Source organism: Camarhynchus parvulus, chromosome 6 (genome assembly GCF_901933205.1).
Source record: "Camarhynchus parvulus chromosome 6, STF_HiC, whole genome shotgun sequence".
NCBI classification, from domain to species: Eukaryota; Metazoa; Chordata; class Aves; order Passeriformes; family Thraupidae; genus Camarhynchus; species Camarhynchus parvulus.
In genome coordinates this window covers 22,410,557-22,436,523 of record NC_044576.1, presented here as the reverse complement: position 1 = coordinate 22,436,523, position 25,967 = coordinate 22,410,557, and the positions used below count along the sequence as shown (strand labels likewise).

Genomic DNA, 25,967 nt, shown 5'->3' with positions numbered 1-25,967 from the left:
GAAAATGAAAAAACAAACAAACAAACAAAAACCCGTATTGTATCTAAAATTCGAGGGAGAGCAAACCCTGAGCAATATATCTACTCATGTAGGTGATCCTAGGGAACGGCGCATTTCAAACTGGATGACAAACGACGGGCACAAGCCAGAACTTCATCTTTAACCTAAAAAAAAAAAATTCTTTTTTTGTCAAAAACGCAGATTAAACAGCCAAAATCCCAGTTATCTGGAAATAGGGGGCTAGCCAAATTAATAGGCTACAAATCTTCAGGAGGAGGCTTTATTTACTAACCCGCCCCAGCCACGTGTGGTAAACTTCCGCGGGTGCAAGGCGGCCCGGCATCTCTTCTCTTTGCACTCAGAAGTCAATAGATCAGAAACCCAAATTAACTCCCAACCTATTTACCATACACCCAGCCACTTTCTTTTCTTTTCTTTTTTTTTTTTTTTTTTTTTTTTATTTCTTGGTTATAGTGAATTGTACTGTTTGCAGCCTCATTAAATCCATTCCAAGACAAAAGAATAAAAGACTGGGGGGAGGGAGGGGACAGGAGAGGAGGGGGAACAGGAGAGGGAATGGGGAAAAAAACAGATAAAGAAAACAAATAAAGCCCTTTAACTAGATCTTCACATAAATGTCACAGTTTCTCAGCATTTACGATTTCCCTGCTTAGCATAAAAACACTTAAGGACAAGATTGAAGGCTTTCCGAGAGATCTGGACAGAAGTCAAAGCTATCGTTCGGAGGTTAAAAAAAAAAAAAGAATAAAAAGAAAGAGGAAAAAAGAGGGGATGGCGAAGTGGGGGCGGGAGGTGTCGGAAAACAAGTACTCTTCCAAATAATACTAAAGAAAAGTGAATTTCATTGTAATTCATAGGCTTGTTCCAAATACCAAGAGAGAAAGAAAAAAGAATAGAAGCGCACAGATGCCCCGACGAAGGGAGAACAGCTCTGCTCCCATTGTTGTGGAGTTAAACAGTGGAAGGGAGGGTTAACCTAATCCATCAAATTGTCTGGAAATTGTGAAGAAAATTCAAAAACCATATGGTCTCCAAGCGCTCGCCTTCTCTCTGCTGCGGAGGGGCACGCTTGTTTCAGCATGGCGAACCGCAGGAGGCTGTATATGCTCCATTGTCGCTTGTCACTTCAGAGAAGAGGGCTCATTTGTCCCCAGTTTTCATGCTTTACGCTAAAAATTACAACCCCATCCATTCTCAAAGAGGAGAAAGATTTATTTAGCCTCGGAGAAACTGGACCAAAAAAAAAAAAAAAAACCAACCCACAAACCAACCCCGTCTTATCTGGACACTTCTCTGCCGACTCCACCACTGTACACCAGATTTGCCTTTCTCACATAAATTTTACAAAGAATAGGGAGAAACACGTTGCTCGACTCCAAAGGCAAGTCACGCTGCCAAGAGAGAACACATTCACCAGAGCTTTAATTTTGTCTGGAAAAAAAAAAGAAAAAAGAAATAGAAAAAAGCCCCAAAATAAAAAAATTAGGGAGGAAATTAAAAGAAAAAGAACTAAAGGGAGGAAACGAAACATTTTCCATCCCTGTGTCCCCGTGGCAGCTTTTGCCCAGACGCAGGAGGCCTGGCCCGCCGGGCGGAGGGCAGCTCCCCCCGCAGCACACCCCGCTCCTTTTGTCCAAATCGCAGATAACTCCTTGCTGCCGCTCGGATTTGTTTTTTCTTTCCATTATTTTTTTTTCCCTGCCCTTCTTTTTCCCCTGCCATTTCAGGCTGGAAATGCCCGGCTGACAGCGGGAGGGCCCCGGGGTCCCGGTGGTTCCGCTCGCCTCTCCGCGCTCCCGCAGCCGCCGCGCATCCCCCGCGCCCGGGAAGCGCTGCCCGCACCTCGGCCTTATCGATGCTCCGCGTTCTTCCTCTGCTAAACCCTGCCTGGCATTAGACTTCAAAAAAACCCTAAATAATAATATTGGTCTAGCTCGTGTGCTCCTTTCCGTCATTTTTCTCGCAGGTACTGCTCTCAGAGTAACTTTAAATGCGGGATGGGAGATTCCTGCGGGGGAAAAGTCCGGTGTAGCCTCGGACCGGCGGGGTGTTTTTTCGGTCACAAATGAAGGACGTTAAAAAGTATATTAAAATGGTAAGGATTTTATTGTATCGGAAAAAAAGAGCTATCTGTACAATTCTAAGAGACAGTAAATAAAGCGACATTGTTCCTATCGGAACTTAAATAGCAGGCCTTTTAAAATTTGTACAATTCAAACAAAACCAGGTCTTAAATCTGTACAATTTTTTAAATTTATAGTGTAATATTTAAATGTATTGATTTTGGGATTTGTACTTTTTTATTTCCATAGCATGCAAAAAATTCTAAAAAGAGTAAAAAATAATTCTAGGGGTTTTTTTTATTTTTCCTTTTTTTTTTGTTACCACCTTCATATCAAAAATACGAAAGGCAGCTTTTTAATAAAAGCACAACAATAGCAGAAAATGGTAAAAATAGCTTTTAATTGTTAAAATGAGGCAGAAATTGCATTGGAGACAAATCTCTATGCTCTAGGAAAAAAAGAAAGTATATATTTTTCAACTTGCATTATCCCCCAGCCCCAAGTTCCCAAGATTGCGAAAGAAAAAAATATTTTTAAAAGGAAAAAATTTAGTTCGTGCACATCTGAAACATGCAAGGAAAGGAAAGCGGCTAATTTTTTGCTGTTGCCGTTTTAAGCCTAACTTAAATCTTCTCTAAAGTGGTTTGTTTCGGAAGTCTTTGAAAACAACTGCTTTCCCAAACATCTGTTGGAAGCCAGGTTTATTCCAAGGTTACGCGTCTCCCTTATAGATAAAATAATCATCACTGATAGCTATTAGAAAAAAATAATAATCAAAACCTCAAAAAGAAGGGGGAAGGAAAAAATTCCAATATATAAGTTTAAATATTTATACAGAAGCCGTCCGTAATTGCACCGTTCCGAAGATGTGGCAGGCGGAGGGATATCGACTCTACCGTAAATTAATCGGGGGGTGTGTGTCTGTGGGGGGTTCTATTGCTTATTGCTCCGACCGAGGGGAGCAGCCGCCCCGCCGCGCTGCCGGGGCCGGGATGGGGGGCCGAGGGTGCCGGTTCGGAGCTGTCGGGATGGGGGGAGGGACATGGGGGGAACGCCGGCCGCCCCTCAGTCATCCACGTCGATCTCCACGTCCTCCTCCTCCTCTTCCTCCTCCTCCTCGCTGTCCCGGCGGCTGCGGGGCCGCTCCGTGGGGGGCGAGGCGGGGCGGGGCGGTGGCGGAGCGCCGGGCTCCCGGGCGGCGGCGGGGGGCGGCGGCGGGGACCCGGGCCGCGCCTTGCCCCGTCCCTCGGCGCTGGGCTCCAGCTCGGCCAAGGCCACGATGTCCACGGCGGGGTTGGGGCCCAGCTTTTTGGCCGATTCCACGTCGGCCTTCATCTCCTCCAGGTCTCTCTTGAGCTTGGCGCGGCGGTTCTGGAACCAGGTGATGACCTGGGCGTTGGTGAGCCCCAGCTGCTGGGCGATCTGGTCCCGGTCCGCCGGCGACAGGTATTTTTGGTAGAGGAACCGCTTCTCCAGCTCGTAGATCTGGTGATTGGTGAAGGCCGTCCGCGACTTCCGACGCTTCTTCGGCGTTTGCCGCTGCCCGAAGATGGTCATCCCGTCCCGGCCTGCCGACGAGCCGCCAAATTGTCCCCTCTTTCCCGTGTCCACCCCGACCCGAGCCCCCGGACCCCACAGCCCTGCCCCGTGGGTATCTGGAGGGAGCGGGACAGAGCCCCCTCTCCCGCACCCCGAGGGCCACGGAGGAGGATGCTGCCGGGTACCGGCAGGGCACGGGCAGCCCAGGGACCCCCATCCCACCCCATGCGACACCCTGGGAGATGGCGGGGGACGAGGAGAGAAGGAAAACCAGGCCCTGGGGAGGAGCGGGGTACCAACCCGTTGGAGGGCTCCCTGCTCTGAGAGGGGCTTACCTTCGGCCGCCTGCAGCACGCTGACTTCCAGCCCCTTGAAGGTCTTGCTGGCCAGCTCTTCCAGGGCGCAGAGGGGCGAGGTCTGGGAGAGCAGAGCCCGGCCGGAGAGGGGCAGTCCGGCCGGGGGGTGCTTCTCGGCGGCGGAGAGGAGGTGGGCCGTTCCGCAGAGGGTGTAACTCCTCCGCACCGAGGGCTTGTTGAGGATGTCCTCGATGCTGAAGGGGGTGAGGGGCTTGTTGGAGTTGGCCGGCGGTGGGAGGTGATCCAAGGGGCTCCGCCGCCGTTCTTCCCCCGAGGAGGGCTTGGGTTCTTCTTTGGAAGTCATGGTGGGGCCGGGCTGCACGGGGCTGCCTTCCCCACCCGCGACGGGGATGCGCTGCCGCGGGGAGAAGCCCCCGGCGGGACCGCGGGGTGACGGCGGCGAAGACAGCGAGCAAAAGTTGAAGCCCACCTCCAACTCCGGCGGAGGAGCCCCGGGTCCTCCCGGGGAGAGCCACGTCGGGCGACGGGCCGGGCGGGCAGGGCGGCGGGCGGGCGCGGAGCGGAGCGGAGCAGAGCTGCCGTCGGTCCCTCGCCGAGAGGTGGTCCTGCCGTACCTCTTGTCCCAGGGTTTTGGGTCGGAGATTTCCCCCCCTCCTGTCTGTCTCCTCTCTCTCTCTCTCTCTCTCTCTCCCTCCTCTCTCTCCTCTTTCTTTCTCTTTCTAGTTGCTATTTTAAGAAACACCCCAAATCACAGCACTTTCCCTGCCCCCCCCACCTCAAGCTAATACCTACCCCAAAATAATTTTTAAAAATAACTCAAAAGAAAAAGAAAAAGCAGACTTCGTCGAGGGGAAGAGCAGCCCTCGTACCGAGACCTCGGACCAGGGGGAAAGAAGCGAGAAGAGATGGGGTAATTGACTATTGCTAACAAGTTATTGTTGATTGGGAGGTAATCAATTATCTTCAATGACACTTTTCGCCCTCTCTCTCTCTCTCTCTTTCTCTCTCTCTCTCTCTCTGTCCAATGCAGGCTTTTGCAAGTTCGGAGACCCATTAATTAGGAGGCGGTATGGAGGTGGAGCCCAGTTGAATTATAATGCTGAATGCACTTGTCATATTCTGGCCCTGCTATTTGTTTGGACATATATATTTTTAAATTACATTACAAACCAGCCTTTATTGCATCAGGATAATACAGTATAGTGAAAAATAATAATAAGCGAAAACAAAACAAACCGAAAAATATCCGGCTGTATCTTTTTTTTCTCCCCTGAGATTTTTTTTGTTTTCTTTCTATTCTCCCTCCTGCTAATTTCTGCTACCAGGTTATTCAAAATGTCTCTCTCCAGCTCTACCCAGAGCCGTTTGATTTTTTTTTTTTTTTAATGAGGTGAAGAAGGGGAGAGCCTGGTTCCAGGTAAGGCAGACCTTTCCTTTCCAATAAAACCCGAAGGTTTCCGCCGAATTTGTCGTGCTCCTCTTTCCCAGCGCCCAGTGTCGGAGCGTGCTGCGGGGGCCGGGGCGGGAGCAGAGCCCCCCGGTGTCGGGAGAGCCCACGGAGGGGTTGCGTGGCGGGCTGCGGGCCGGGAGCGCTCCGGGGATGTCGGCGGCTTCCGGGGCTCCGGCGGCGCCGGGTGGTCCTGGCCGGGAGCAGCGCGGGGGGAAAGAGTCGGGGAGGGCCGGTTTCTAGCCCGAGTCCTTTTGCTACGGGTGGCTCTGGAGAGGGGCAGGGGTGGCGGGGATTGCTGCATCCCCCACTCTCGGCGAGCCCGGCCCGGCCCGGCTGTCCGCGGGGCCAGACCCACTCCTTAGTATTTCAACACAGATCACCATCCCGCCTCTGTCTCGCCGTTCCGCGGGGACGGAGACAAAGCCCAGAGCCGGGGTGAACAGCTTGGCCCCCACCGCGGGCGTGAACGCTCCCCCACGGTCCCCGGGGGGACCTCGGCCGGGACACGAGCCGCGGCCCGGGCTGGGGCTGGACGGGACGGGCGGTGGCTGGAGAGGCGGTGGGGCAAGAAGAGAAACAGGGGCTTGGATTGGGCCCCAACTTTCCCTCCTCACCTTGAGGGCCAAGAGGAGGACGGCTGGCAGCTCCCAGGCCGCTAGGTACCAAACAAGCACAAAAGAAGCAAATGGCTCCTCTCCTTAAAGCGCCCTCTTCCCATTTTTTATAGCTCTCTGGGAGTCTCTTTATGCAGTGACCTATTTTTAAAGGCCTATATTGGGTTATTCATCATATCAAATACTGCGAGGAGATGGGGGGGAGCCGGTCGGGGGGGAGCGAATTACACTGATTCTAAATCGCCCGGCTTCTTTGCTTTGCTAGGTGGATTATTTGCTTCGCTTTGCTCGGGTTTTATGAAGTGATTTAAACATATTTTAACCAATTAGAGACTTTCCTCCTCTCCCTTGTGTCCCCTCGCATTGTTTTCCAGCGTGTCGTTTTATGTCAGGATCCAGGTTTTATTGAGAACTCAGCCGGGGTGCTGGTGTTATAATTACAGAAATAAGATTTTAAAAAAATAAAAAGGAGGGGAAAAAAACGAAAGGAAAATAGCCTCGTTCCTGAGTGCGAGTTTGCGCGGGCTGGCGGGCGTACGGGATGCTCTGAGGGGCACCCGGTTACCGGCTGCAGCCCTTCCCGCAGAGTAGAGTGCGGACACGGGAGGAACTTACCCCCCCCCCCTCCCCCATCTCGAGCACAGGGCACGGGCAAAAGTGATTCAGACACAGCGAAATCCTGCAAACCGTTTTGGATCCCCCGTTGTCCCCCCAGCCTGCATGTCCTCTCTTCCTACGCGGGAGGCCACGGCTTTCAAAGCACCCTGCATTTTTTTTTTTTTTTTTGGCTCCCTAATAGGGGCAGAGCCCGGGGGAGGACGGACAGCAGCCTCAGTACAGACTTCCCGACACAGAGGGACCCTTCCTCGTTTGCCTCGGCCGTCGCCTGGTAGGGGATAGACGGGTTCTTGCTTTGCATGGATAGCTCAGCCCGGTGGCTCCAGGCCTGTCGCCTGCCCTTGTGCCCAGCGTGCCTCCCCAGATAGCACCTCACTGAAAAAAAGGGTGGTTGTCCCGGCGGGGACAAATCCCGGCCGCCATCCCCGAGTGCCCCGGCCGCCTTCCCCGAGTCCCCCCGGCTCTCAGTGGTGGTCCCGGCGGGCTCCGCCGAGCCCTCTCCGCTCTGCTCTCGGCTGCCCGGTGCTGCCTTTGGCGGATTTGGGTTCGTTTGTCCTGTTCTTACTTTTCCTCTGCAACCGCTGCATCTCCCTCCTCGCAAACGACTCCCTCTCTGTGCACCAGGGGTGGGCTGGACTGCCCCCAACCCGGCTTATGGGGAGAGCTTTTCATCTCCCCTCCTCATCCTTCGAAGTTTAATTATTTTAATTTTCTTTTTTGGCAGCCCGTTTGGCACCCAACCCCGAATTAGGGACGCCCAGTGCCACCCGGCGTGTCCCATTGCATCTCACTGTCCTCGGAGGGCTCCTGAGAGCAAGGGAGCCCCGGGGACAGCCGGGGGCCTGCTCCAGCCACCGTCACGGAACTTCGCATCCCTCCAGGCTCTTCTGCCCGTCCCGCCGGGACTCAGCTGCTAGTCGTGTGTCCCAGGTTTGAGGTCGTTTGGGGAAGAACACCCTCATCCAATGCGCTCCAACACCCTCCCTCTCCCCCGCTTCTGCCTGCAACAGCCCCTCTGAGTGGGACCCGGAACTGACCTACTCCTGGGCCAGGCAGAGGTTTGAGTCGGGTTCCCGATCGAGGGACGGGGACAAGCAGGGCTGGGGGCGGCCCTTGGATGTCCCCGGGGATGGATGAGGGCTTCCTCCCAAACCTTTGGGGAAGTGTCGGTCTAGGTCCCTGCCTTCCATCGTGGAAGAAAAGCGAGTAAAGCTGCGGCGTTTCCTCCTCACAGAGGAGAAAACTGCCGCTGAAACCAAAACTCCTCGTGAGTGGGGACACACAACAACAACAACAACAACAACAACAAAATATCAGGCTACGAGTAGCATCTTTGGAAGCCTTTCCTCTTGCCGTCTCCAGAACCGTATTTCGGGGTGTGGGCATAGCTGTTCTCTCCGGAACAGCCCCGGGCCCGGCGGGCAGCAGAAGGACGCTCCCGGGGCTGCCCGGCTCTGGCTGTATGCGGTCCGTTCCTGTCCAGGAAAATGTCACAAGAATATAATTAAAGCAGGCGGCATATATCATTCAAGTGTTGATCACCAAAGTAACTGCGTACAAATGACACCTCCTTTCCCGGCATAGCTGAGCCGTGCATGGCTCCCAGCTATGTCTGCCTTGTTTAAGTGGTCTAAACACGTTACCACTCCCTGTTAGCAGCGGGGAGAGGAGCAAAACTTCGTGCCCTCGAGCTAGTACCTAGTCTTGGCACAGCATCTCTCAAAGGCAAGGATGGCGAGCCGGGAACCTAAGAAATAACTGTTTTAGTCTTCAAGCATCCCTCCAAGTTTGGGGCTGCGAGTGCCGAGGGGCGGAGAGGCCGCGGTGGGACCCGCGGTGAACGGAGAGCCACGGCAGGGTCTGTGGTCCCTGTCCCGGTCCACTCCTGAAAAACGGCCGGTAACAGGTACCTAGAGGTATCCCCTGATGCCGCCGCCGCCGGGCGTTGCACGGCGTTACTCTCTTCAGAAAACAACGGTCCGAGCTGGGCGTCCGTCGGCTCCCAGCTGTGATGGGGAGGGGGCACCGGGCTACCGGGGAACGCTGTGGGGTTAGGGAGAAGCTCCCCAGCAGAGCCCATTTCTGGAGCTCGTTGTACAGCTATCGGCCGGTCCTTCCTTCCCTCGCAACCACCTCCTTACGGGGGAAGAAACTTTTCTGCCCCAAAAATAAATGTGACCTGAGTGCTCGCATCCGGCCGGGGAGCCGGGGTCAGGGGCACCGCGCCCGGCCCGGCCCGGCTGGGACACACCGGCCCCGGGAAGCCCCGAAATTTCCCCGGCAGAGAAAGATGGAGAAGTCGCCATTCCCTCGGAGGTCTTCGGCCGCGGGCCGGGACCTGAACGGGGCCATCCAGGGACGAAACCCGCGGGTCCAGAAACCCAACCAGAAGCGGGATGCGAGGAGCAGCCCCCCTCGGGCGGACGGGCCGTGCAGTGCCCAGCTCCCCGACTTCACCTGGGGATTTTCGTTTGCAAACCAGCTCTCGGGGAGAATCAGCGGCGCCGAGATCAACCGAGCTCCAGGGTCCGTGCACTTTCTGCCTACCCCTGGGACCGATTTGTTTCCCTCCCGCAAAGTCCCCGCATAGCGATGCTGGCACGGCAGTGCTCGCACCGCTCTCGCCGTCCCGCGGTGGGGCCGGTAGAGGGGCCGGGGGGGAGTCACAATTTGGGCAAGTCCCTGGCCTGGTGTAAGCAGGCATGCTCTCGGGCTGGTGTAAAGGAAATAGGGAAGCCCGTCTCCCCCACAAGCCGTTTTAGAGCACAAATGGAAAGGAACGACCGGGGTGGATCAACACCTCCAGCTACCTCATCAACCTGCGTGGGGTCCCAGGGAGCATTTACCATAGCGGGGGAGAAACATAGAGGTGCCCCCATCCCTAATGTCCAGAACCAGTACGTTGTCGCTCCTCTTAGCACAGCCGGGGACCCTCTCGTCCCATCGCTCCTGGTGGATTTTAGGGATTCCCTGGGTTTCGCTGGGGCTAGAGAGCCAGTCTGCGCTGATGGCTCCCCAGCCAGACCCCTGAGTTTCCCCCTGGGAACAGAGGCTCCAGTAGCCGTTCCAGGAGCTCCTGTGAGAGTAGGGCCAACAGGAGTGTATGAACGTTTTTAATATTTTACCTTCTTGTATTTTATTTTCTAGTCCGAGAAATCCAGTAGGACTCAAGCTTCCGGGCAAAAACGGTCGGGACGTGCCTGTCCCAGCTCCAGGCAAGGCAAGAGCTTGATTTTTATCAATTCATAGTTTTAAAACCCCCTAAATACTCCGATAAATGCCATCTGCACAACGCCTCTGGAAGGCAGAGAGGTGGGACCGAGACTGTCGGGGACATTTCAGGCCTCCTGGCTCTGTCAGAGTCTGTGGATGATAGCAGCTCTCGTACCCTCCCTGCCTTGTCCCAGTTCTTGGAGAGGCAAGGCCGGGCTGTAGGGCAAGCGAGGAAGACCCTTCAGAGGGGATCAGCGCGACTCCGGCCTCTTCAGAGCCTGTCTGTCCCCTGGGCCACTTTCGTTTTGGGAAAAACGAAAGGCGAAAACGCCTTCTCTCCAGACCCCTCGGTTCCAGGGAAGAGGATGGAAGGGGAAGGGATGGCCACGGAGCTGACCCTGGGCCGGCGGGGCTGGGCGCTGGAGAGGCGGGGGCAGACGGTGCCCGGCCCGTGCAGCTGCGCCGGGAGGCGGCTGGAAATAGCTCACAGCGCTGGGTTTCCCTGTCACCTATGGGCCCCGCGGGGCTGGAATGGGAGTGTCGAGACCCCAGGTGATGCCCATCTCACCCCGACCCCGGGTATCCCTCCCTGCCCCCGGAAGAGAAGCCGCGGAGGGGTTGTCGCAAGACTTCTCCCTGCCCCGCAACTGTGCTCCGGACTCGGAGTTCCACAAAACTTTGGTTGGTTGGTCGGCGGGGGGGACAAACGACACAGCCACCCAGGACTGTGACAGCCGAGCCGCGCTGGCTCCTCCGAGACCTGTAATATCTCTGCCGCTCCCGGCATGCGTGAATAATTCACCAGGCTGCCAAATGCAAGTAACGTTTGTGCCAGCTATGAAAGAGCTGGGGAGGCGAAGGCTTATTTTTGGGGGGCAGGAGGAGGTGTGAGGAATCAATTGAAACTTAATAAAGGGAGTGGGGGGGGACAATGGTGGAAATAAGGCAGGCAACTTCTTCTAATAACAACTTGGTGTTAATAATTCAGGAGCAGTCATTGGATTATAGCGCAATATCCGAAGTACACGTTACCAGCATTGTGCGGGTGGATAATGTAATCGGAGCTCATTTTGCCTTCCAATAAATTACAGCAGCAAAAGTTTCCTGTTAAAGCAGATATTTGTATTTCTTTTTTGAAGGTGATTCCCCTTCCAACTACTGCAGTAAGACAATTAATTAAAAACTAATATATACATCCATTGCAAGAGCAGCACCAAGAAGTAGAGCCACAGTTTCACTGTGATCTCTTCCAACTTCCAGTGCTGCGAGGCTGCTCCTCCTTCTCACTTCTTTCTTTCAGTCTCCCTGTTTTTTCATCCCTCCTTTTTTTTCATCCTACTCCATCTGGCCTCACAGGAGCCCTCCAAGCTCAGAGAAGTGCTGCTGAAAAGAAAAATCTCCCTAAAATACATCTCTTCATGTTAGACTTACCATGTTTGTTCCTCTCATCCCTCTCAGGTCCTGTCACAAAGGGGTAGGAGCTAGAGATAGAGTCAAACAACAGATCGCTTGTCTTTCAACTCACACATGAGGTGAGTTTGCAAGGCCTCAGATGACTGTCCTTCTTTTTATTCCAAACTGCAGCAGCATTTAGCAGCAGACACATCCCCCAGACCCAGACAGGGTATTGCAACTTTCCTCTTCTCTATTCCCCTGTTCCTCTCGCCAATGGTTGGGCTATACCCTTGCCTTCTTGTGGTATTCATCTCCAGCTGGGATTCAAAAGATGATTCTCAAACCTCTCCCAGCCTCTCCCGCTGGACACAGGGATCCACTGCACTGCTCTCCAGTGTCAAGCTGCTCTCTGCACCCTCAGACCTGCTTCATAAAGGAATCTTTCCCCAAGAGTTTGTCCATGACCAGCAGACATCTCTGATGAGAGGCTTTACATACATGTTTGTTTTATTCTACTTTCTGTTTCAGGAACCTTAAACACATTTCTCAGCTGGTCATGTTTCAGGCAGGGCTCTTTCTATGGGTACTTTTTGCATCCTGTAATGGTGACTGGCATTCCCATCCTGCATAATAGCTGCTGTCAGCTTACAGTGTTTCTGTACCGATCGCTGTCAGATCAGGCTGTCTCCCTGTCTCCAGTGCTGCATGGAGGTATGATGGGGAAACAGAGAAAAAAGCTTCCTGGAGAGGCTGGAGTGAAAAAAATCTCTCTTGTTGGGCACTTTCCTGATTCCCACTCTTCAGATTCAGATTCTGAATTCTGAGGTTTAATATCACTACAAAAATCTCTCTTATGATTCCACCTCTGAGCATCCTGGAGTCCTGTTCACTTCCCTTCTCTCTTTTGTTCAGTTTGTGACATCTCTTGGCACCAAATTCCCATGTCCTCTGGCCTGGCACCCAGGACTCTTTTTCAGCTGATGTACAATCGCTTGTGACTTGTGGAACTTTACAGCCTGGACTTTCTTTTCTGGGCACTGAGTAAAGCCTGTGTAGTGAACAGCCTCAAGATTTATTCCATTTTTCTGCTTGAAGTCTCCTTGGGGTCCACTTAGCTCAGTTGTTTTTTACAGGTGTGCAAAGTAGGTCTTCAGTAATGCCAAATATGCAGCAACAGTGGGTCTGGATTCTGCTTGCACATGGAAAAACCCGTCAGGTTCTCTGCACTTGCCTGTATTGGCATTACAACTTAACAAGGACCTGCCAGTGATCCCCAGTAAGAGCTAAGAGAGTGAGCAAGGGAGGTATTAAGGCTGCACACAGCAGAAATAACCTGGTCTGGGGCATGCAAAGGGACTGGCCAGCTGTTGTGGGCATCCCTCACCCTCAGGAGAGATTGGAATTAGTGGGGCCTGAGGGGTCCCTGGCTGGGGAGCTGCCACTAGAGGTAGGGCACCGAGGGCAGCCTTGGAGGGGCTAGCTTGGTCTGTCTGAGAGCACAGGTTAACTTCCCAGAAGCAGCCCCTCTCCCTCACTTTAAATCTTGGGATTTTCTGCTTGGAAAGCTCTGTACTGCTCCTCTTGCCTTTCTCAGTCTCAGTGAAGCAATGGGTGTTGAAAGTCTCCCGTGCCCTGTGAACTTATTGCCAAACTCCAGATGGACCTTTCTTTACAGTGAAAGGAGTGTTTGTGAATCTTGGAGTACATGGTCTCCAAGGACAAGAGAGAAAAACGATTTTAATTTCCCAATGCTAAATAAACACTTGTTGACTGGTAATGCAATGTGAAATTTATAGAAGATATGATTTTTTTACTGAGATATGTGCAGATCCCTAAATGGTGTTCTCATTACGTACAAGGAGCGTAGGCAGTGGGTAAGGAGGTGTGAAGTCCAGCAGTGGATCACCTGTGCCCCCCACAGCTGTGGGGCAGCTGCAATGTGGGTGCACCAGGGCCTCTCTTCTCTTTGGTCTTTGTCCTTTTGCCCTGTACATGTGTGCAGTCTGCAATCTCACCAGCTCAGCCTAGTGGAGCTGGGCATGCTGCGCTGCAAGAACATGACCTTTTGCTCTGAAGATGGCAACAGCCTTGTGCTGGCAGCAAAACAACATACCAAGTACAAATAGAATCATTCTGATAATAAATCACCATCCATAATAAGAAGACATCGTTAATAATAAGTCATCCAGGGGCCTCTAGAGACCAGAGTACAACTTACTGTAAAAATAGATAGGAAACATGGTGTGATCATTACAAGCAAGATAACAAATAAAACAGAAAATGACTTTTATAGGCATTTAGCTCTTCTTTCCTTCCCCCAGCTTCCAACTAGTTCTGTTTTCAGTCAGGATGGCTATGATTTAAGTTTGGTCACAAACACAGACTAGATTTTTGCAGATGCAGAGCCTTGGGTTTACTACACCTGTGAGCTGGCCAGATCACTATCTGCAAAGGAGCTGTTAGGGAAAAATCCCTCCTTTTTTTCCCTTCTGCTCACAACGTGATCCTTTAGTTATCCTAATTTCTCCAAAGGTGATGGATAGAGGCTCCCTGGCTATGATATACGGAAGACAACTGAGGCCTTGCCCGTAGATATCAGCTCTTTCTGGCAGGATTTGTTGCCCAGCTCCCATGGCTTTGTTTTGGCTCAGCTGATGGGGTAACTTCAGAAATCAGAGGATAGTGAGGGGCAAACACATGGTAAAATGTGAGCTTTGAAAGGAATGGATGTTTGCATTGAGAACTCACCAGACCCAGGAATATTTTCACACATAAACTGTCTGGCAGCAAAAGACTCGTGAAAATTGCTTCATGCACAGAAGCGAAGGGAATCTCACACATTTGTTTAAGGACAAATTTGCAAGTCGCCCTTGTACTGTTCTGTCAGCTCTAATCTGCTTGGGATATCAGTGCTGCTTCCTTGCAGCAGAGGGGAAAGAGGCTAGAGCTGTTCAAATCTTTCTTGGTTTTTCCCCTTGTTTGCATTTGCCAGGCAAACAATAGCAGATGTTATATAGTCAGTTCGGTTTGCTACTAGTCCCATTATGCTCTATTTATGTTTCACTTTATTGGCTTTTTTTTTTATTTTCCTATTATTGTTTCACTCTGGGGGAGGCAGAGGATATAATATATTCATCTTTATTATACAAAATCTGTGTGAAGCATTTAATAAAATGCTGTTTCCACACAGCTAGGAATATTACTGTTAGCTGTTTTTAAGTTAATGCTCCTATTAAAAAATGTTTGATGGCTGCAGTGACTGGAACTTGTGTGGACAAAAAGCACACACACCACTAAATAAGGCACTCACAGCAATTCAGAGATTTCCTGATGCCTTGTGGAAAACTTCTGTTTAGCCAGATTTCTGCTTATTTAGCATATTTCCAGCATTGTTCTTCCCTAGTTTTATTATTAGTTGTATTTGAATAGAAAATAAATCTTATCTTTTTTCCTCAAAACTTTCCCCTGAGATTGGAGGGGTCAAATCTGGCCCCCATCCCCAAGTCTCTTTCCCAAGCAGAAGTTTTGGCAGAGTTTGGGCAAAGGCAAGTGTGGAAGGACACTGACAGGAAGACAGTCATGGTTGCTCTCTGAAGCTGGACCTGCTTGCGTCCTGCTCAAGGTACTTTCCTATCCCAAAGCTGCTGATTCACACCCAAAAATGTCTGCATGAGGTAGGCCAGGCCTATTCTGCTGTTCAAGTTGGTGGTCAGGGGCAGAGGGTCTATGCTTGCTGATGGACATGGAGCAGGGCAGTTTTTGAGACGTCCATGTCACGGCACTTGGTTGTGCCAGGAAAGGAGGTGGCTCTCCATGGACCAGGAGCACAGGAGATGGTGCTGTTTCTGGGGGTACTCAGGGAATCATGCAAAATGGCAGTGAAAAGTCAATGTTACTGCATCAGGTGGGAAGAGATGAGCAATGGAAAATAATCTGTTCCTGAGAAACAGAAGAAAGATCTTTCAGAAAAGTGCTTCCCTAATTGATAACTTTCCAGGAAAGACTGGAAACCACACCCAAGACAAGACTGACTTAGAGAGTCTTATTTTAGACCCAGAGCTCAGTCAAGCACACAGCTTAACACCACGCTTATCCCCAGCACTGGCAGGGGTCTGACATGGAGGTGTGGGTCTGTGAATCCTCTCAGAATCAGATGCTTTATCCCTTGGAAGAGCAAGGAGGCAGTTCAGTGATGTGAGTGTTACATGTTTGCTGGGGTGTTAAGGGCAGTTGGCCCAGCACCAATCCATACTGGATGTGAGAGACTGAGGAAGGCCATACAGGGTGTAATGAAATTCTGCCTGGCCTCATATCCTGACTTCATTGCTGCTGCTGCTGATGGTCATCCTGAGAGAGCAAAAGACCCAACTATATTATATAAAATTCTGTATACTATTGCCATACAAACTTTAGTAATTATATGTCATGCTTCCCAGAGACACTTTCCCAGCTCTCAGCTGATTGTGGTTCAGAGGCTCCTGAGTCAGAAGTGATACCTTCATGTCTTATGGCCCCAGATAGATTGTTCTTGCATGAACACATCTAACCACTTGTTCTACCCATATAATCTTCTGGCATCCATGATATCCCAGGGCAATGTGCTTCGTGGCTGATCTACCAGCTATGCAGATGAGATATTCCTTTTGTTTGTTATGAATCTGCCACCTGATAACTCCACATCCACTTGCACTTGTTCAGGAAGAGGTGGCACACACTTAATCCCTGCTCACCCACTCCTCAGCCTATCTGGCAGCACGGAAGTTCTTTGGCAGACCCTGTCAGCCTGCATGGAGCTGCCGTGGGAGAGGTTAATCTCCTGTCATTCAGGACTGAGTATTCAGTGGAGAAGACCAAGGAAAGTCAAGATGCACCACAGAGGGAGGATGACATTAATGGTGTGGTGGGCAACAGGGCAGCCTCTGGCGTCTCTGACTAAGCAAACACCTGAGGAAGGTGTTGGACCACCACAGTGAGTTGGGGGAAGTTTCTTGGCTGATACATGGGGTTGATAGCTGTCAATGTGAAGGGTTGGCTACTGGGGCCGCAGTGGTGGAACAGAAACAGTGGGGAGGGAAGTCATCCCAATCTGCCAAAATCTCCAGAACTTCCTGAGTAGTCAGGAAAAAGCAGACCAGGAGTTTGGGGCTCACACATCCCCTCTTGGAATGAACTTAAGCTGGGCATCACTGCATTGAACAGAGAGTATCCACTGGCAACATCCAAGACAGCACTGTTTGGACAAAAGACTGTCCCTCAGCCTGACCCCACCATGGCCTTCAATGCTCTGGATTTGCTCCTTTGCCCACCCAGGTTTTGGTGCCTTTGTGTATCCTACATTTTCAGGGCTGGGAGGGCTTTGCAGCAGTAAAATTAAACCCAAGGGACTTTTTTGCCCTCCTATGAAATTTTCATACTTTGTGACATAATAGCAGAAATGTAAGGACAAGTGAGCTCAGCCTTCACAAGGTTTTTCTCTAGACATGGCGCTGTTGGGGAGGGAGAGGAGCTGAGGGAGGACATGCCTGCTGTCAGAGCAGTCATTTCATGACATTGCACTCTCCAGACAAGAGCACCTGTGAGACAGAAAGAGTTTGGTAAGCTTGAGAACGTGGAAGTGTTTTACAAAAGCACCATAAACATCTGCTGAGAGGTACCTGGGAACGTGATTGTGAAACAGAATGAGGAGGTGAAGTGGGGAAGGAAAACAGGTCTTTAAAACAGGTGAAAGCCACCAGCTCCATGGGGGTGATGTGAAAGTCTCAATGGCACTGTGGGGGACACAGACCCTGCCAGGCTGAGGAGGAAGCCCTTGGGGAGACTTCCTGAGGCTTTTGCAATGTAGTAGGAGTAAGGAAAGAGCCACATTTACTTGAAATTCTTCATTTTAATTGCAGAAGGCTGCCTGCCATCTCCCTGCTGCCTTGCTGGGATGTGTTTCTGTCTCAATCATATGCATGCGACTTTTGGACTGGTGAATGGTGCCACCAATGGACAAGGACCAAAATGTCCTTGCTGTAGGTATCTCCCCCTGTTTAGACAGACCTCTAGGACTTAAACCCTGACCATTGCCCTGCTGGGCAGACTCTTCAGGCCACCCAGTCTCGCTGCTTCACTGGATTTTTGCCAGTTTTTAACATTTCACTCAAAATGTCACTCGGGGACAGTTAAACTTGCACATGTGGGTTTTCTCATCTGAGATTTGTGGTGACAGAAATACCCTTGAAGGTGAGTGAATGTTAAGAACAAACTAGTCAGGGTAAGGGACATGGATAAGCCACCCTTTATTTCATTGGTTTAAGCATTCTCTCATGATTTTGAGCCTTCTTCCCAGTTTTTTTGGCTGCTTGGTGTTGACAGCACAGAAACAGAGCATGGGTTTCCTGCCAGGATCCAGAGTTCTAGTGATTTTCCCAAATCCCTCAGTCTCCAGAAGGCATTAAACAAAATAACTTTATTTCCTGTGACCTCCCATTACAATTTCTGATCTGCAGTGTTGTAACACACAGCTCCCAAGGCTGCATCCCAAGGGGCACCTTCCAAACCCCATCTGTCTGCTGAGCACCTTGCAAATGAACTGCGGGTTCAGCTGTATTTGATGTGCTCCTTGTTGATAAGAGTGAAGTATGAAGGGACCAAATCTGCATGCTCCAGAGGCAAAAACGTGGTGCAGATGTGTTACCCCACAATGTAGGTCTGGAAGACCTAGAAGAACCCATGTGCTTATCCAGCCCTTCATCCTATAATGGTAATTAGTCGTATTGAGATTTGTGCAAAATACAGCACTTTTCCCAACAAGTGATCTCCATTGCTTTAGGTGAGGACCCTGAGACACAGAGAGATGATGATACTGGTTTTTCTTTAGTGATCTTTCTCATCTCTTGAAGGCTGTTATGCCAAAAACTTCTCCTCACTGTAATCTCCCAGTTCAGTTTCCCATAACCAACACTGCATAGTCTTTCTCCACCACCTAACTGCTTATATCCCAGACCTGAAACTGCACTGCTGAAATAGTCCAGCTGAAACAGCTCTACACTATTGTACTCCTTTCCATTAGTTCAAAACCTGCCCAGAAATGAGTGACAAATATCCCTTGTGGGGCCTGAGGTAGAAGCTGTCTCAGTCCAATCCATGCTGGTCTCCTGGTGTGGGTTGGCCACCTTCCCATTGCAGGGCTCATCCTTCACTGGATCCAAAGCTGTGTTGCCCTGGGAGCAGTGTCAGGTGGGATTTGCCCACTTACCCGTCCAATCCTCACTGGTAGCTGAGTTCAGAGGATGGATGTTGCTGTGGTTGGGGGGCCATGAAGAGCAGGAGTTGTGGCAGTGGGGGACACTCCCTGTCCCATGCAGAAACAGCTCTGGGGTGTGGAGACAGATGAGGGTATTGGGCAGAGTGTCAAGGGCAGACAGAGCATTGCAGGCAGCCCCTTACCATGGCATCACTGCATGGGAGCAGATCCCTCCCCATCCCATAAAACTTCTGTCCCCTCCCCAGGAAGGGTCTTTCCTTTTCCCTCCCTGTTGGAGGGTTGGGCCAGTGTGCATTTGCTGAGCCCTGGCTGCTTGCTGTCTCTGCTGCCATTTGCTCTGGGAACAGCCCACAGCACCGGCACCGTGCTCTGCTGTCTGTCTCGATGTCTCTTTAATCCTGTTTCCCTGGTTTCGCATGGCAGCGGCCCATGTTTGCTTGTGCAAAGCCTTCCTCTGGATTGCTGGCAGCCGTGCTTCCAAACCCAGCTTGCCGTTTTCCCCAGAGTGGTGGGATTGATTGGCTCCAGCCGGAATGGGCATGGCTCTCCGCTGCTTGGACCGAAATGCAACCATCTGTTACACCTCTAGTTAAAAGTACATAAAGTTGAGCATTTGCGTGTAGACAATTCCACCCCTGATACGCTTTCCACCACACATCCCTCTCACACTTTGGCAGGATCTTGCACCGCAATGGGCCCAGTACAGGCAAAACCAGCACTTTAGCTCTGCTGGAGCCAAGCAGCGTGGAGATGGTGGGGGTGTAAATCAGCCTTTCCTTCTTCTGCTGTAGCAGGCCACCGTCAATTTTGCAGTGGGTTGTGCCCCAGGTTTACCCTTGGCTGTGGCTGGTCCTGCTACCTGCTCTGCACTGGGAAGGCCTGCCCAGGCTGGGAGCCAGGCTGCCTTGTGCCTACTGCACCACCAGTGCAGGTGGAAAGGGCAGTGCATGGTTGAGCCTCGGTGAGGTGTTCCCATCAAGGAAAGGCACTGAGGGTAAATAGGCAGCAGACACGTGGGAAGATGGGATACGCATATGAGATAGCCCAGAGAGTGGGAGGGATGGCAGATGTAATGTCTGTATAGCCCTGCACCTGCATAGGCCTGGACAGCCCACCTGCCTGCTCGCTGCCCCATGCTGCCAGCCTGGCCTTGTGCTGCCCATTCCCTGTCTACATGGGCCCGTGCAGCTTTGCCAGAAGGGTAAGGCAGGGAGTGGGCTGGGAACACTGCTGAGCCACTGCCTCCTCCCTGAAAATGCTGGGCACAGTAAGACACTGCTATGGCTATAAGGAGATTTTCATGGACAGAAGAATTCTGGCTTCTCCAGTGTTGCTTGCCAGTTCCTGCCCTTCCACATCTTTAAGGCTTCCCTTCCCTCAAAGCTACAGAGAAATACTGCTGGGGCATAAAGTTGTTTGCCATGCTGCACTCCAGCAGCAGCCGCTCTACATCTGCTCACCCTGTCTCCAAGTCCTTGCTGTGGCTTTCCATGCCCACCAGCAAGTCCATGCTCAGAGATCCACAAAAGTGTCTAACAGACTCCTGCTGAGGCCTGGGCTCAGTATCCAACCTATATTGGATGTGGGTGGGCAGGGAGAGCTTTAGCGCCTGTAGGGTGGAGGAAAGCAAGAGCCACAGTTGTTGCCATTGCTGAAGTACCAGAAAACCCAGCCCAAATCATCCCCTGTTCCTGCTTCTCTCCTAGGAAGCTGTGGCTGCATTAATAAGGCAGAGAAGCAGAGGGCAAATAGAGGCACTGAGGTGGGAAATGGTCCTGCCAAGACCAGAGAGCACATCAGAGTCAAGGAAAGGAATTCGTTTGCTCCAGCCCATTTATAACAGTGTATCACTGCACCATTTACTTGACCCTTTATTTTCACAAAAACACATGGCTGAATTGCTGTGATGGGGCAGCTCCTTTTGGAAAGATTCTGGACATAGAGAAAGCAAATGTCCAAGCCTACTGAGGCTCACAAGTGGGGAGTGGTCAGTGACAAGGACCCTCAAAATGCAGCAGCATCCCCCATCAGTGTCAGCAACTGTCTCTGGAAATTCTGGTCTCTTGATGCTTTCACCAGAGCCATAGCTCAGATGAAGTGATAAGAATGTCACCTTTGAAGTGTTCACATGGGTGATGTGCCAAGGAGCCAATGGGTACTGGGTAGCCAAGTCTTCTTCCAGGTCTCTGTGGAATTACAGGCATTACAGGTCCCTCCTGGATTATACCAGAGGGACTGGTGGTGATGTATCAGCCATCCCTGACCTTGCCCATCTTTGTGAGGCAGTGAAGGTGGTGGAAGAAAGGAAAGGCTAAATGTACATCCCATAAGCCAAGGTGGCTCTGAAAGCTGAGAGGAGAGCTGGGGGCTGGGGGAGAAGAAGAGACATCTGAGCTCAACACAGGGACAGCAGATGGATTGGAAGGAGCATAACCTCGTGGCAATGCATGCTCTGGTCCCTGCAGCTGGCATTAAGGGTCAATTATTTTCAGTGTAACAACTCATTTCTAACTGAAAAGAGAGTGACCTGATGACACTGATAGAGCCTGCTGACGTCCATCTCCCTGCTGTGGGAGAAGACAGCAGCACAAGTCTTAAGCTTTGCTTGATGTGTGATCACAGACTACTGTGCCTGATTCCCTTCCAGACCTCATGGTGGGCTGAATCTGGCACTCCCAGACCTGCAAAGGAAGTGCTCCTGCACACTGAGTTTTGAGGGGGCAGCAGTGTGGTGTTGAGCCTGCATTTGACATTCACCCCTTTTAAGAGCTCTAGGAAATTTCATCTCTTTCAACCCATCCATATAGTCTGGGCTTGGATCCTCTCTCCTGATCCAGGTCAGAGCAACTTCAGCTGGAGAGGGCTGGGGCAGGAATCTGCATGGGTGGGGGGGCTGGATGCCAGCCTGGCCTCCAGCCCCAGTCTCTCACCTGTGAGTGTATACACGCCTGGACCCTGCTTTTTGTGGGAGAAGAACTCCTTAAGGCTAGAGGGCTTTCCCACTGCAAGGTGCAGCCCAGCCAGGCAGCAGGGTGAGCATCGGCCCTGCTTAGACAATGCAAGGCAAGGTTGGGGTGTTGTCCTTGCTGTGAAGCATGAGTCACCCATCTGCAGAAGGCAACTGCTGTGCAGGATGCTCCAGCATAAGTTGCCCTTTCATGCCAGCACTGCTGAATTTAACCCCTGGAGTGATAGAATCTTGATTTTACAGATGCAGACAGCATCAAAGCAACTTTCAGGAAAAGCATCTCCCTCCTGCAAGCTTAACAACCTTCCTGGTGGGAAGATCATCCCTCAAGAGCTATGGTGGAGGACAGCCTTGGCACCCTGACTTTGCCTGTACCACAATCTGGGGCATATGACAACCAAGGCACAGTGAGTGCCAGGGCCAGTCATTGCCTTGCTGTGTTTCCCTACTGCTGTTGCCATGAGTGGTTGAGCTCAGGAGCTCTGTGCTCCCTGGGAAGGGGTCCAGCCCACTGACATGAGTAAAACCCCCACCAGTTTGTGCCATCCACGTCTGGGAGTTAAGTGATACCGTGCACTGTGCCAGGTCCTTGACCTGGGAGGAATTGTTTGTGCTGTCAGAGTGCTCTGGGCTGCACTGGCCACCCGACTCAGGGGGCAGCCTGTTGTGAAGGGAATCCACAGCACAGCCTGGGGCAGTTCGGTGTGTGTCCTTTGATCATCCCTCTGATCATCTCTCTCTGGCGCAGCCACATGACACTGGTGAGGTTCATATGATTCACCTGCCCCACCGTGTGAGGATGTGAGTGCTAATGGGGGAGGATGCTGAAGTAGAGCACCCCCCGAGCTGTCTCCTGCCATGGTGTGACATGGTCCCAGCTTGGTCCCACGGACTGAGACCCATGGTCACCAGCACATCCCACCATGCCAGGGCAGGTAAACACAGCTGTGGATTGGATGACACCCTGTATCACAGCAAGGCTGTTCTGGAGTCTACTCCACCAAGGATGATAGGAAGAGTGTACATGGAGAGAGAAAGGGGACAATAAGGAACAGAGAAAAAGACCCAAAAAAGGCACAGGCTGAAAATAACCAACCCAGATAGCAAAGGAAAGGGAGTCAGTCAGACCTTCAGAGGCTGAGTGTAAAAGGATCTCAAAGGGAGCGGAGACAGGTCCTGTCAGTCCAAGGCCCAGACAAAGGAGATTATGACAAGCAGCTATTTTAGCTGATGGCCTGAAGCCATGCTGCCTGGGGTGGTGTGCTCAAGTCTCCTAAACTAAGAAAAATTCAGCCTGGGATTGGGAGTAGGGTCAGAAAGGTAAGGTGGGGCAATGAAGGGCTGGTACCAGACCAGCATCATGAAGTGCTATGAGACACACGGCTATAGGGCACTGCCACCTCCAAGGTGTCACATTTCCAACACAGTGTTTGATGCAGCTTTGTTGCTGGGGACTTCTCTGTCTGTCTTTGCAATGATGGGAATGTGAGCTTCAGTGTTGTGTCCCAGTGAGGGGATCCCAGCAGGCACCTGCAGGGGATGCTGCATGAGCTGCTCACTCATCTATGAATGAGACTTATGTGGGACTGCTGCTTTCTGAAGGGGCACCTCTCTCCTTCTATAAAACAGAAAATGAGTCAGGCCCATGGTTTTGCTGAGATGCAGAACTTACACCTGCTTACAAGGTGCCTTGGGAACACGAATGGAGAAAAGATGCTTTTCATCATATTTAAATTTCCCTTATTTTTATATTTTTGGTGGTGCAGCAAGGGTTGTGTGAGAGCGAGGCACACTAGGGGAGCTGCTGGAGTGCCCTGCTCCGTGGCACAGCAGTGAGCTGTTGGGAAAAACAACCAGAGATACCCAAGTATCTCTCCTAAAGCCTCTCACTGCTGTCTTCAAGGGACCATGGGAAGATGGTACTTCTGTGAAAAGGATTCAGGACTCAATCCTCAAAACACCTGCTTTACTTAAAGCACAAGCATAAATTCCTTGAAAGCCAGAGAGATTAAAACACATTTGGAGAGAAGCCTGGCTGCCAGCATGCTTGTTGAATCAGAACGGAGTCTGTTATATAAGCATAAAAACTGCTTTGCAAATGTGGCTGCTTTGAATTCATCACCCAAATTCATATGGAGGCACCTTTCTGTATGCTCTGGTAGCCAGAGCAGAGCTGCTGGGTCATGGGAAGCTGCCATTTATAGAAGCCAGACCCTAAGCTGTGCCAGGCAGGCGTGGAGCAAACCCAAGAATGTCACACATTATTTGAATTGAGACATCATTGACAGGGAGCAAAAAAACCCCAACAACCCAAAGCTCCTAAATCCACCAAGCCTTAAAATGGCAGGAGGAAACAGCCAAGTGAATTACACCCAGGATGAACTTGGCCCTGCTGCTCCTTCGGCAGTGATTTCTGGGGCAATGTGGAGTCTGACATTTTTATCTCCTCTGGCATTTTTATCCTCTTTCATTCATTCTATTTATTTCTGATCCTGTTAACTTTATCTTATTGATTCAAATGCATTTTCATACTCCCTTATGGTCCCCTTTTGCATCACTTTCAGCTTTTAAGCAAAGAGAATGGGCTTTTGCTGTCTTGGAAAACCAATGTCTCTTTGGAAGCACGCTTCTCCCAAACTCCCCTCCTGGTTCTGGGAGACTGGGGTTTATTTATTTATCTTAGTTAGACAAATAGCTTCATTTTCATGCAAAATAGGATGTACTTCTGAATGCATACAGAAAAGGTCAAAGGGCTTTAACCATGCAAAGAGCAAAATCTGAGCCTGTTGAAGTGATGTAGTTGCAGTCCAGAATGTCTCTGTGAATGGAGCCAGCCCTAGAGGCTGCAAATGAATATATTGGGAGGTGGAGATTCACACACCTTCCTGCCAGCAGATATATTCAAGCCTTCCACCGCAGAGAGGTCCCAGCGTTGTTGCCTTCTGCTTTGTGTTGGCTGCTGGTACAGATTTGGAAATCACATCTCTTGGAGGTGCTCTGTTTTACCATTGTCTGTTTGTAAGGACACCTTTGGTATTTAGATGTATCTGTAGCTGAATACTGAACATCTTCAAGGCCCGGAGAGAAGATCTGGTGTGGATCTGGGGATATGAACACACTTGTTTTGCTAATGGTCAAAGACAAAGGGTGGCAGAGGAGCATGGGCATCTGAAACAGAGATTTTATGCATTAGATTCCTTAACAGTAGTTTTTTGCCCTAGCCCAGTCAAAGACCTACCTCCAGTGGAATCGTAGATACTTGATACTGTGGGAGAGGAAGAATGGAGAAAGCAGGGAATTTGGTGTTTGCAAGAGTCATTATTTTCAACTATACTTTTTACAGATTTGCCACCTTGACTCTACAAACTGGGGACCTTTAACAAGCATGTCCCAGTGGATCTAGACCTGGAAGCAGTGGGTGTCTCGCATGTCTTGGACTCATCAGCTTTTATCACCCTACAACTTCTCCTTTTGAATAAAATTTGTAGGAGCCCAGACTCCCACTGCTTCCAGAGTGTGCCTCTGGTCGCACTCTTTGAGATAAAGACCTGTTTTCTGGCACGTACATTTTGTCTGGAAAGAGGAATAAAAGACCTCACCGTAAATAAATACAAACCTCCAAATGGCATGCACAGTGCCTTGTTCAAAGAGCTCGGCCTGTTTGAAATCAACAGCCCCATAAAATCCAAATGGGTTCAGAAACACTTGGAGTCATGGGATCTCTGCACATGAAGGGCCCGGCTCAGCGTCTGCCCCTCACCGGGGTATCAGGGCTCGTTCCTTGAGCCAGTGAGGCTCCACCATTCCCCACCTCGCAGCCCGGGGCTGCAGCTCGGGACATGTAAATCACAGCCTTTGCCCTTCGCCGTGGCTCTCCTCAGTGAGGTCAGGGGTCATGAGCTCACCTCTCAAAATAATCCTGGATGATCAGGAAGTGTTTCTCATTTGATGAATTAGGTGTATAAAATCCGTGAAGGGCTCACAAACGGACAGACCTTTTCCTTTCTTCATGGGGATAATATTTCATGATTTGGGGAGGAAAGAGTGCAGAGGGAGGGGGGGAAATAATTAGTAATTTGTGATTAACTCTTTTCATGGGTATTTTGTTTCTTTGTTCTCTGATGCTGCCTGGAGCCATTTAAAAAATGACTTAACAACAACAACCAAACTAATCGCTCTTTGTAACTAATGGCTGTGTCAGAACTTGGAAATCAAACCAAAGAGTCTTGGAGAAGTTGCAAGGGAGATACTGAGCACAGAAGAAGAGGTGGAGAGGAATTCCCTCTCCAGTATCAGATGGATGCTTAGAAAGGGCCCTGAAATAACAGCAATAAAGGGAAAGACAGGAACCCTCCCTAGAAAGCTGGTGGCTGTTCTCACAGATCCAAGTTGGTCAGGGTGCCTGTGATGCACCCTTTCCTCTCCACATGGGCAAAAGTTTTTTTTCAGTTGAACTTGGAGACAAATTCCTCCAAAATCTTCACTTCAGCTCTGTCTGATGTATTATTTAAGATCATAGA

At 50.8% G+C, this 25,967-nt stretch overlaps 1 protein-coding gene across 1 annotated transcript; it reads right to left on the bottom strand.

Moving 5' to 3' along the window:
- Positions 1 to 3,149: 3,149 nt before the first annotated feature.
- LBX1 (ladybird homeobox 1) lies at positions 3,150 to 4,636 on the bottom strand. The gene is made up of 2 exons (XM_030951523.1): positions 3,959 to 4,636; positions 3,150 to 3,652 (listed from the first exon to the last, which is right to left on the bottom strand). The coding sequence occupies exons 1-2, from the start codon at positions 4,281 to 4,283 to the stop codon at positions 3,150 to 3,152; spliced, it is 828 nt and encodes a 275-aa protein (XP_030807383.1). The 5' UTR covers positions 4,284 to 4,636.
- Between the last annotated feature and the right edge of the window lie 21,331 nt (positions 4,637 to 25,967).

Excerpts from the sequence above, each read along its gene's own strand:
- LBX1 (XM_030951523.1), bottom strand. The coding sequence starts at position 4,283 with ATGACTTCCAAAGAAGAACCCAAGCCCTCCTCGGGGGAAGAACGGCGG. Across the intron at positions 3,653-3,958 it reads CGTGCTGCAGGCGGCCGAAG|GCCGGGACGGGATGACCATC; the intron begins GTAAGCCCCTCT and ends GCTCGTCGGCAG.